General features: G+C 37.8%; 1 protein-coding gene across 2 annotated transcripts in view; it reads left to right on the forward strand.

Moving 5' to 3' along the window:
- ATG10 (autophagy related 10) overlaps positions 1–12,487 on the forward strand; it is an 82,998-nt gene that overhangs the window by 43,845 nt on the left and 26,666 nt on the right. For both annotated transcript variants that reach the window (XM_071730384.1, XM_071730385.1), the window contains exon 4: positions 9,034–9,160. In XM_071730384.1, the coding sequence (XP_071586485.1) occupies positions 9,034–9,160 (127 nt within the window). The remainder of the gene's footprint in view (positions 1–9,033; positions 9,161–12,487) is intronic.

Genomic DNA, 12,487 nt, shown 5'->3' on the forward strand with positions numbered 1-12,487 from the left:
AATCATACAAATTTTCTATTTGGCTTCTAGGAATTTTGAAGCAAATTCCAAATCCTTAGATTTGCAGGACAGCTGGCTTCATGGTGCAGTTGTGTTGAATCCTGTAAAACCTAGTGCTGTATTTACATAGCTGAGATCCTTTTCAACTTGTGTGTTCTCTTTATTTTTCCACAGCAGTCTCTTAGCTGTATTACTCACACATAGGAATATAGCTTAGATGATGCCTTAAGAGGCAATTTTTAATTGCAAGAATGTATTGCATTGTGTCATCTCATTTGAATTCTGTGAAATTTAGCTGCTTTTTGTCAAACTACAATTACTTCTTTGTAAAGCTTGCTAGCAGTTACATTTGCATTGAGATCTATTATGTCCTGGATTAGTGGAAATTAATAGTATAATGTAATACAGCATGGCAGTTTTCATTTGAGATCACATTAATAAAAGAATTCATTTGGTGCTTCTTTTCCATCTACTATGAATGTCTCCAATATAAATTTGGGCTGGTTGTGATCAGTGACATTTGATAACATTATATTTATGGGTACTTAGAATTTTCTTACAAAGAAAGAAAAGGAAATATTTCATATTTAAAAATGAGCTGAAGAAGCTTTAACCTGCCCAAATCTGAATTCAGAGCTTTGCATTTCCTATGTAACAATGACTTGGAGAGCAGAAAGTAAGTACATGCATTATATCTCACATTCAGAGCAAGCACAAGATGAGCTTGTTTGACTTGGTAGAGTCTGTCCCTTTTCCATGAAAAATATAGATGTATTATATTTAGGCATTTACAAAAAAGAAAATATCACTGGATCCTAATATGCTACTAGTTTTTATTTAAATATAGGAACAAATTCAGACTTTTAATAAAATTTTTGTAAAATTAAAACAGTGAAATTTCTGAATGAAGATTATTTTGAATTTGAAATAGATTATATTTTAGTTTTCTCTCCTGTTATCTTAATAAGAGAATAATACATATGCTCTAGCCTTAATGTATAGCTATTTCAATTGGGTCTCATATTCAAATAAACTACTTGTAATTAAGCTCTGTTGATTATGATTATCTTTTTTTTAACTTTTTGTGCTTATACAACATAGACTGTGGCTAAGCTTAGATTAACATCTCAGGTAACTTTTAAATTGCATCATATTGACAGATACTAACTTAATCAGTTACTAATTCCTTTTCCAAGCAGGCAGTTTTTAATAGGCAACTCTTAAACTTACTGCAATAATTCTCTTGTCCCATTGGCACTGCCTTTCTCTTACTGTCCTGGGTGGGCATCAGTGCAGGCATCACACAGTGAGCAACTCCAGAACTGCACCATCTCTGCTTCCCCTTCAGCTGCTTTTAATTGTAACCTTTAAGTTCAGATTCCTTGCTTCTGTAATGCCAGGTTTTGTGACAATGTGAGCATTTCTGTCTGTAATTTTTTCACTTGAATTACTGCTAAGCACTGTCAGTCTTGGCAGCATTTTCATACAGTTTCCCATCTGAGAAATTAATGAGGATTTGAGTTTGTCTTTTATAAAGTAAAGGTTTGTAGGCATTTGCTGTGATTCTCCACATTGATTTGCGTGGCCAAAACTGGGGTTGCTGCTTAGATTCTAAAGGCAGAAATAATAATTAATCCTTCTTCCAAATAAAAAATAAAACTGACCTAAAATACAGCTGAACCTTTGTATTCTCATGTAGCAATTTGTAAAAAATTTTTGCCTATTATAAAGCATATTATTAAGAAGCATAAAGCCCAGTCCTAGAAGTGTTCCCATTCAAAAATAGAAAAAAAATCTCATGAATTGCTACTTAACCTTGAAGCAGTAACTTTGCCCAATTGCTGCAAATGCCAGATAATGACAGAGATAATAGGAAAATACTTCAGTTTGGATAGTTTGCTTTTATATTTGTCTGGATAAAAATCATTTATATATAACTGCTTGTGTGTGAATTCTGATGTTTTCACTTCATTAGCTACTGCAAACTAACTGCAACAATGTGTACTTACACCGAGCTGCTCTGATTTTCGTGGGCTTTGAAGACTCTCTGCTCCCCTTAATCCTGAGGAAAAGTATTGATGAACTGGTTGTGGGTGGTGAAATTGAATGCATCCCTACAGCCTACAGATGAGGCTCCTCTGAAAGGTTTATGCCTGCAGCTCTGTGTGAACCTTTCTTTTAAGAATCCTGAACTGTCTAGGTTAGTCCATCGAGCCTCAGCACATGGGCCATGTCTCTCCTGCTCCTTTGATTATCTTGCCTTGTTCCCTCCCTTTGCTGGGTTTTAACTGTTACTTACACCAGAAAAGGTTTCCTAACTCTGTCTCAGTGCTTCAGCCTTGCTCAGAACCAAGTCTTTCAGTTCCTACATAATAAAAGAAGAAAACGTTTATTCTGGGGGAGGACAGAAGCCACCAAATTCTGCATTTTATATGTGACAGCCTGGGAAGAATGGAAAGTTATTATGAAAGAATTCCCCACCTTTATGTGAAGAAAAAATTAACTGTTCTTATAACATGGTCCATTGCTTCTTTTGCTTGAATAGATTTTGCTTTCATTTGTGTGATAGTGGTTTTAAAGCAATGAAAAGACAAATCTAATTTCCAGCTATTAGCACTGGTTGTTAATGCATGAGGGACTACTGCAGTTTTATATGCCATGTCTTTTTTGTGGTGGAAGCCTTGGTTTTGGTCTTTTGTGATGCCTTAAATGACAAAAGGTTGTTTTTGTTTGATTGTTTGTTTTTTGATGATTTTTTTGGTGGTTTTTTTTTTTTTTTTGTTACTAATTATAATGTTTTATTAGTCCCTTTTGGGGGGAAAGAGGTGGAAAATAGTAATTCTAATAATGATTGGGGAATAGTCATTCTAATAATGATTGGATGCTTAACAGTGTCATGGTCAGGGTGCAGTCAGAAGATTTTCCTTTGGGAAATGAAGTATTTCAGAGATCTCTGTGCCTGTAGGAATCCATTGCCTGTTTACATTAACTCACCTCTGGGTTTCTGCAGTGATAGCATGGTGCCTTTTCAAAGTAACTGCACTTTTGAAAAGAAAGCTCCTTGGTCATGGCATTTAGTAACATCAGCATCTAATTTAAAAGCCACCTTCTTTCTCTGTTGTTGAGGGGATGCACTTAACCAGGTTCTTCACTTGGCTAAGTGAATTTGAAGAAATCCAGGATTGTGGGAAGGTTTTTGTTTTTTTTTTAGCTGCACACAGAAAACAAATCGATCAGGTAACTTTATTGTTCTTTTAGAACTGTTCTCATCCTCATACTGTTTTATGTGTCACTAATGATGGTGATTGTTGGTTTTCCCATATGTATTTCACATAAAAGAGCAGTTTATTAATGTATATAAAAATACTGCAACTGGTGGCAAATACATTTGTACACTATTCCTCTTATTCAGGAAGGTGGCCGCATTCTTATGCATTTTTACAGACCATGATACAGTGGGTAAGTTTGAATAGAACCTATACATTTTAGCATAGAATGAGTCTTTAACAGTGAGGAGAAGGTACTGACAGTCACATGCAAACTGAAATTCTCCTACTCTATTAAAATAAAAAAACTCTTCATGTTCTAGGCTGGATTTGAGGTTCCTGCAAGTCTTGGTTTGTTGGGGTCTTTTTTCTCGGCACGCTGAGTTTTGCAAGGAGATTTTTTTTCTCATTTTTCTAGGCCTCCTTGCAACTTCCAAGTAATACTTCATTTTGAGACTTGAGTGCAGGCACTGTGTGTACAAAAAGTTCATCCTTAACCAGGCAAGCTCGTGTCTTCTCCTGCCATCCTGTGGCTCATAATGATCTGACCTGGTGTTGGGGATGAGGTTGCTCAGGGGTACAGCTTTCCACCTTACCCACCCGAGTGGGTGACCACTGTGACTCCGTGCTGCCTTTTCAGTATGGAAGGGGAAGGGAAGCCAGGATCTGGAGACTCAAGGTCTGTGTAAGGGTGGGGGATGACTCAAGACTCTGCAGGGGAGGGACCAAAACCGGCGGCAGAATGACCTGCAGAGACTAGACCTGTGGGGGCTGCAGGCAAAAAAGTGAGACATGGTCCAAATAAATGTGGAGAACACCCAGGAGGAAGAATAAAGAGCACAGATGTAATCTCTCTGTGCTGCCACACCCTCCACATTAAGCTCGGCTTTAGTTCTATCTGATCAGCACTGTCCTACCATTCAGTTTGCATGTTCACATCTCCCTCTTTGCCAAAGGGAAAGTGTGGAACGGGGAGGGGATCTGCTCCCTGAAAGCTCTTGTGTTTCACACGGTAGCTCGCAGTCCTCCCTGAAGAGAAACACCACGCTGGAGGAACAGCAGCACGTTTGTTTTCAGCTTTGGAGGCTGAAATGAAATTAAGTATAAATGAATTCCAAGCAATGAAATCATATTTGCTTACCAGTCTGGACTGCATCTCCTTTTTCCACCTCCCTCCCCCCCCCCCAACGAAACTAGCAGTACCAGTAACTGTGCCTGCGTCACCTCTTCCTCCCTTTCCTGCTCACAGACCACTCCTGCAGGAGAATTTCCCAGGAGGCTGGCCTGCAACAAGAGGAAATAGAGGTCAAGACAGCTGGAAAAAGAGATGAGGAACATGGGAATTAGGAGAAAGACAACAGTGACTTGAGATCCAAGAGAAACGCGCCTGCTGTTCTTTAAACTGCTTCTCTTAGCTTTTCCCCAAAAAAGGGCATCAGGGCCTGCTGCTGCATTTCAGAGAGAATCTGGGCTGAGCAGGGAAGGCTGGCTCAGCCGTTCCTTACCCATTTTTATCAGGTGATTCTGTCCCTTCCCAGTTTAGCCTGTCACTTCCCCGTCCCTTCCCTTTCCTTTGGAGCCCTCCCTCAAAGGTGACCTGCTGTAACCCACACCTTCCTGCTGCTCCTCAGTCTTGGGACCACAGTTACTACTGCAGCGTGTCAAAGCACACTATTAACTCTCTTTTATGGTCAAATTAACTTGGTAACCCTGTTACCAAGGGTTTTTAAGTTGCTTTCTTCACCAGGAGGAATAAAAATAGTAGAAATGCTTTATTTTGCCTTCAGAGTGACATCTCTGTTCTATTTCTTTAAATATTTTAGCATTTTAAGAAGAACAAATCCACTTAATTTGTTCAGGGGATGTCTAAAGGTTGAGAACAATTTTTTATCAATTAAATTTAGTGGTAATTCATTTATGATGGAACTAATGTAATTAATTAGGTAGTTGCTGCTTATCTTTTTGCAAATACATACATTGCTTTTAAACATCTGCTCAATAGTCCATCATGATAACATAAGAAGGATTTTATATGAGAGCAATAGAGGAGCAGATGCTTCCTGATGACAATTTACCAATTTGTTTAGGAAACAGTCGGTAAATCCTGGGTTCACAATTTTAACTTGAAGCATGGCAGCCATGTGAGCAAATTTGCAAAGCAGAAACAAAAAATTGAGAAATCAAATCACTTAATAGCATTTTTAATGTCTGCAATTTGGACTGAACCCCTTCTTTGTTAATTTTTTTTTTTTTTTTTTTTTTTTTTTAATGCAGGTATGTTTGTTTTGTCTTTACAAGATCTGAGCAAAAGTATGGATTTGTTTTGTAATCTGTGTACATACATAAATGTTTTGCAGCAGTTTTAAAATATGAAGTTAAAATGGATTTTGGTTTTGTCTAGTACAGTAACTAAAACAGCATTAGCTCAAAAAGAGGAAAACAGTGTTCATAAAAAAGTGGAACAATTAATTAAAGCAATAGTTTCAATAGGACATCATAAAAAACCCATAAAAATAAAATTCTGTGGGTTTTTTTCCTGTAAGTTTTATATTTATGGCTTTATCAGTAGTTGGTTAAAGAGTGAAAAATAAATCTCTTCTTTTGGGCTGATATAAAACTCTGTGAGGCTGCATGGCTTTATTCAGCCATGCGTAGATTTTTTAGATGTTTCAAAGATCATCTGAAATAACTGTGCTTACTTTATTCATGTCATCAACAGAGTTCATCTCATCAGCTGGAGAGATACCATCAAAACTTTCAGGCTCCAAAATGTACTTTCCCAGCACAAATACTGTGCGTTCTACTTACAGAGACTGTAAAGTAGAGGATTACACATTGATGCTGTATCTTTTTATGTAAGAAGTCTTGAAACTGCTGTTTACGGAGAGTAAAGGGGATTATAAGTAGCCCTAAGAAGGATTCGGCTATGTGCCTTTATATGCAGATCACAAATACAGCGTGCCCACTTGTAACAAGAAACCACAGAAACAAAGATGGGGCTATCAGGAGCATATTTTGAATAGGTGTAGAAACTTGGTAGCAGAGTGAAGTCCGTTTTGTTACAGAGTAGAAGAATGTCAGTTTAAAAGCTTCTTTGACCTGTGAATTCAGCTGAATGCTTAATTTTAGAAACTGCCTAAACTATCAGTCAAAAAATTCAGGGTAAGGGAAAAAAAAAAAAAAAAAGAAAAAGAAAAAGAGTAAACAGCCTACCCTTCTCTGCTGCCTCTTCTGCCATCCAGCTCTATAAAGCTTCTTGAAAGGCCACTTCTGTATAAAATAACCTTTCTGTAGAAGTAATAGGATGCTTTGGAAAGTACCTCACTGTCTAGTGTCTGTCTAGTAATAGCAAAAATTCTTAACATCATCCAGTGGCCATCTCAAGGAGAATTAAAATTAGAAAGTCCCTTGCTTTCCTTTACCTAATGCAGCAGATGAAGATGGGATTTATTTACCAGGTGAAATCCCTGCTAAGTGAGCAAATTGAATTTCTAATGCTGAAATTCTTCCTAGCTTAGTGTATTGCTTTCTGAGAACATAAGTGGAGTTCTTATAAACAGTGTTTTCTTTAAGGACAAACAAGTTTGAGTATTTCATTTTTGAATGAGTATTGACTTCTTTTCCTAAGTGTTTGGAAGTAATAAAGAATATCGTTCCTTTATCATTCAGTCTAAAGTCACTACAAATTAGATATCAGTACACATGTAAGAGTAATTTTAGCCTTACATACGAAAAGCAAGAGGTAGAAGCATGGGAATACATACGGATTTTTTTCTAGAACAGTAGTATTGAGCACACAGTATGAGCACACAGTCTTATAATTTCCTGAAGGAATATTTTTTAGGGCGAGGTAAGCTAGTGATTAAGCAATAGTCAAGTCCATATTATCTGATGAAATGTTAATGTCTATGGAGCAGTATGATTTTGATTCCAGGAGGTTGATCCAGCAGGGTTTTCTAAATTCTAATGCTGGTTCAGCTCTGAATATTGACTCCTTATGTTTCCCACCCCTACAAACCTGAAAGCCAATCTCTTTTGCCACATGCATGCTGCTGTACTACCTCTTACTGTCTCATGAAAGCATTGGAATTGGATCAGATTCAAAGAAAGTTCAGACTACTATAATCTGTTTGTGATTTTTTTTTTTTAGTATTAGTGACTCTGTATTCCACATCTCATCAGAGAGCATGATGTGTACGAGCAGAAAAACACCTTGTCTGTCACATGTTTACATGGGAACCAGGAATAACATACCTGACTTCACCTGGCCCATAAGGCAGATAAAGTAATCATCATTGTTATTCTGGCATGTTGTCTTTTTTGTCATGACACATACAGTTTTTAAAACTAGCTTAACACTGAGAACACTTTCAGTGCTTTAGATACCTGCTTCCTGGTAAGCTAAAACTGACCACTCCTGCAGTTATCCCAGATTTCCCAGAAGCCTTATGCTCTGTAAGCATCTGTTTTTTTCTAGTTTAATGTCAAAAAATGTCTGGGCCCCAGAGTCTGGGCTCTCCCTTCATGATCTTCTTCCATGTGCCTCAGCAGCACTGGGTTTTCAATGTAGTAAATCTGGGGGAAATAACTTTTATGTGGGCTATCGAAAAAAAGATTGGAAGTATTTTCTGTGCCATAACTGTTACAGTTAATCAAATCTTGTACCTCTTTATAGATTGATTCATGGGAGAGGATATGAGACAAAAATGCAAAATCTCTTTAAATTTCTTGTGTGTTAGCCTAGTGTGGTATTCAAAGGATGCTGGTTCTTCTTTTCTCTTCATTTTTCTTATTATTGTTATTTTGCTTGTACAGAAACTGTAAGCCAATATTCACAGTTGCTTGGCAATAGTCAAGCTGTGAAATGCACACCCAACCTGTGGGGCATTATGGTTCCTTAGTTAATGCATGTAAATTCAGGATTTTGAAAACCAAACAAGTCCACACCCATAATGTCTGGAAAGTTTCTTCTAACATTTAATTTTACTGCCATTATTAATTTAACATTTCCATTTTCAGAGATGTTGAGTATTGACAGGTTTCAGAAAAGTCAAAACAACTGGGTGCTTAGCACTCTTTGTATACTAATTTGGAAAGTTAGGAAATCTGTGCTGCAGCTGGGGTCTATCTCAATGCAGCAAGTGCTGTGTCCTCTGATTTATTTCAAATTTACAATAAGCTTTATTACTTTACACCTAAGACATACATTAAGAGGAAAAAAAATGTCTCAGTTTCAGAAGAACTATTAGCAAAACCAACCTCTGGCAAAAAGCCTTTAAAGAAAGTAGAACAGAGAATTTTTTGATGGATAAATCTGATTTGTCATTTGGCAAACAAAACCAGATTATTTAAGGATTGCCTTTTTAAAATGTCTGTGCTGAATGTATATAGAGATGCAGCAGTATAGTCAGCGTATTGTACCAATTATTGTGCCATAAAGATTTTAGAGGGCTTTTGTCTATTATGTACAAAAGCAGCCTGTACTTGGGAAGACCTCAGTTCTGCAACTGCTTACACCTAGTTCACAGTCTGTGGAAGTAAGTCTGTAAGATATCTTTGTTGGTTTTGGACTTTTCTGATTTTCCTGCCAGTATTGATCTAAAAATTCCTTCAGGAATTCAAATGAGTAATGCTGTGAAAGGGGCTATTGCTGTTACTTCTCTTCTGTATATTTATTTATTGAATTTATTACTGTAGCAGTAATTACTTTTCTCTTGATACAGATGCAAAAGTCAGTGTATTACTGTGTTCATGTTTGTCATTTTAGGAGCCTTTGGATGATTCTCAAGTAGCTGGAGTCGGTGCAACAGGAGAAGTGATTCGCTATGAATATCACGTCTTGTATTCCAGCAGCTACCAAGTACCTGTGCTTTATTTTAGGGCATGCTTTTTAGGTAAGACCAATATTCCTTTAGTTAAAGGGAAGAATAATATGTTGGATGCAATAGATGTTAAAAACACAGCTTTTGTTTTAAATCGAGGAACAGATTAATGATCATATGTAACAAGAACATAAGAGATGAGACTGTTTGCCAGTGAATTTTGTAATGCTCCAACACAGGGCTTCAGGACCTTGGAGTAGATGATATCATCTCAGCCTGAAGGAGACTGATCTTTGGCTTCTGGCATCTTGCCTGTGGTTGACTAAAACTGCTGGTCATTTTTCTTGTTCTCTTCTTTAAATGAATATGTAAACTTAAAGGTGCAGGTTTGAAATTGGCTAAAAATAAGTGGCCATAATTATAGTGCTTCAGTAGAATTCCATTTCGTTATTTGAAACCTGAATTCAAGCCACAAGACTGGGGTTAAAATGTGTATGTCATTTTCTATCTGAATTTACTGCTTAAAACTAATGAAATAATACCAATAAGATATTAACCTTTTTCTCCCTACTAAAGCTAGCTCTTCAAACACTAGCTGATCCTCTTTCCTCCCTAATCTATACATCTGGTTACCCCTTACTCAATTGCTATGGCCACTGTGATTTCACTCACCATCCTGTCAGGAAGGAAAGAGGAACACACAGCCTCCCTCCAAGGCCATTGTTAGTGTCACTTATTTTTAATCAGCAAACACAGAGTGATCACACTGCAGCACTGGCTGTGCTCTGCTCTACTCTGTTCCTCTCTGCCCGAAGACTCTGTACCTTGGGTGGAGGGATGGAAATCTTAAAGTCATCTCGTTCAGTCTCCTGCATGGTAGCATCAGCATCTTTTGTGTTTTGAATAATCTCCTAACTTTATCTAGATAAAGATGTCTGAATGTTGCCAGTGATATCTTTTCCTTTTTAATTAAAAAGTAGCTTAAGCTGCTTTGAATGTGTTCCGTAGATTTAATCACTCTCTGTCTTATATTGTTTAATGGTTTCTAATTTTGCAGTGTTAGCATTTTAAAAGGCACTTTAGATTTAAAATTGAAGAACAAATTCTCACAGACTCCCTGGTGGAAAGATTTCAGTCTGAGGTGCAGTTTCAGAAATGGATAATTTGGGGTAAATTTTCAAACTGGGATGTAGGGAATTGGGGACATTGCTCTGCCTTTACCACCAACAGAACTCATTTCCACACATCCTGCTGCAATTTTATTTCTGGAATTATTACAGGCATTTACAAGTGTGCAATGTTTTGCCTTTAAACTTGTTCTGTGGACAAGAAGATAAAGTTCTGCTGTAAGATACAGATAAACCTATTTGTGGTCCTGAAAAATGTCATCTTCTTTAGCTGCATTAATAGTGCACTGTCTCTACAGAAGAGGTTGGGAGACGCTGCAGGTAGAGGAAATAGGACACTATTTCCACTGTACAGTACTTTCATATAATTAGTATTCACCATAAGCAGTTAATCACCAGAGAAGAGCTCCCAGAGACAAAACAAGTTGTTTAGCTTGTCAGCATCAGGGAATCGGAGGTGTTGAAACATGACTCCTTATAGCTGGAAGTGGATATTACAGCAGCTAGTGGATGATCTAATGCACAATCATAGTATTATGTGCCAACAGCTCCCCTTGCAGTACAAAACTGTAATTGTTCCTGCAAGTGCAATTATGTTTTAAAACACTTCTTGGGAACCTTTCACAATGGAAAACAAGGACTTTTTGTAGGTAATTTCAAAAGTCACTTGTGTTCTCCAGCATTTAACATCCTTTTTTAGCATTTAACATTCAGTGACTCCTGAAGAGAGACAGATACAAAATTCTGGCAGTAGTTACTCTTCCTATAATGCTTTCATCTAGTACACTGATTTTAATTATGGATAGCTTACTTTTGAAAATGAAAAACTCCCTCATCCCTGCAAGATATTTGCCAGCCTGGACTCTGCTGTCTGAGGTCCCAGCATGGGGTTTTCAGAAGTGTGTAAATGACAGTCACTTACAAGCACTTGAGATATCTGAGCAAAGTATCTTTTATCTTTTCCTGAGCTTGCTATCAGGAAGACTTTAGGTAATGCCCTCAGATTTTTTTCCTTTGAGGTAATATGTGGTAGGTCCCTCACCTTGTTTCTCAGACAACTAGTACTATTAGCTTCATTCCTCACCTGAGATAATGAAGGAAGAATGTTCTGAGACCCACCTCCATTTCCCAGTCTAAATTCCTACCATTTTTGCAGCTTCAGCAACAGAATTGGTTCCTCACAAGCCTCTTGTGAGCTGCTCGTGGTTTCCCTGCAATCCTGTCCATGCTGATCCCCATGTTAATTAGAGCTTGTTGCAGGAGGTGAGGGTGAGCTGTAACCCTTCCAGTGTTTCAACAGCCCTGCCCCATCTTGCCTTCCCCAGCAGCAGAGCACAAGAGTTTGAATTTAAAACTCAGCTTCCTCTCTGGCGGTGTGTTAAAGGGGCCATTACACCTCGAGGCCTGCCTCAGAAATAATGATTCTTCTCTTCAACCTGACTAAGCAGTTTTGCTTGTTTTGCAATATTAATTCCCTCACTTTGTATGTTATGATAACAACTGGTGGCAGTCTGTCCAATCTGCTTTTTTCCAAATAGACTCTTTAAAAACTTTTCTAGAGCAACTGAACCTTGCCTTTCTCCCATGATATTTGAGTCCAGTTTTCATTGATTTGGCCTCTCAAAGTCTCTCCCTAGGAAAAAGACTGCCAGTGGATTTGCTGGGGAGATTTCCCTCTCATGTTTAGGGTGGTTGGCATCTTCAGCAGCTTGTGGCAGTGAGGACATCCATTTTTCCCTCCTCTGTGCTAGAACTTGTGTTCCAACATTATAGATCATTTCTTCCTGCAGAAGGACAAAAGTTGAATTGTATCTTTATCCTTGTTGCGGACTAAATAGGATGAAATAACTTCTTTTCTGGAATTAGACCTATTTTTCTGGTCACAAGAAGTTTGATATGTAAGGCACTGCAAGGTGAGGGTTTGAAATTTTAGTTCCAACAGAAGTAAGATACTTTGCAAGACAACTCAACTTTTTTGGTAGTTTCTGGGATAGATTTACAGGGAAGATCTTGTTCTGTGCCAGGACAAATACTTCAGCTGCAAATAAGCATGATCACTCTGTCTGGAAAGATATTGGGGAAGATCTTTTTAGGCTGAGTGTATATACTTAATAAACATTTTCCATTCCTTCTTTATACTTCCCACATGGCATACTTCCCTAAATTCAGACCTACTGAAGTCCCAGTCTGTGTCAGGAGCTCAAGGCAGTGGTCATGAATGCCTTAATCTAAGAGAATTAGGTGTAATTTTTCCAAAATCAGTCTTATGCAT

The sequence above is a fragment of the Heliangelus exortis genome, chromosome Z (assembly GCF_036169615.1).
Source record: "Heliangelus exortis chromosome Z, bHelExo1.hap1, whole genome shotgun sequence".
NCBI lineage: Eukaryota > Metazoa > Chordata > Aves > Apodiformes > Trochilidae > Heliangelus > Heliangelus exortis.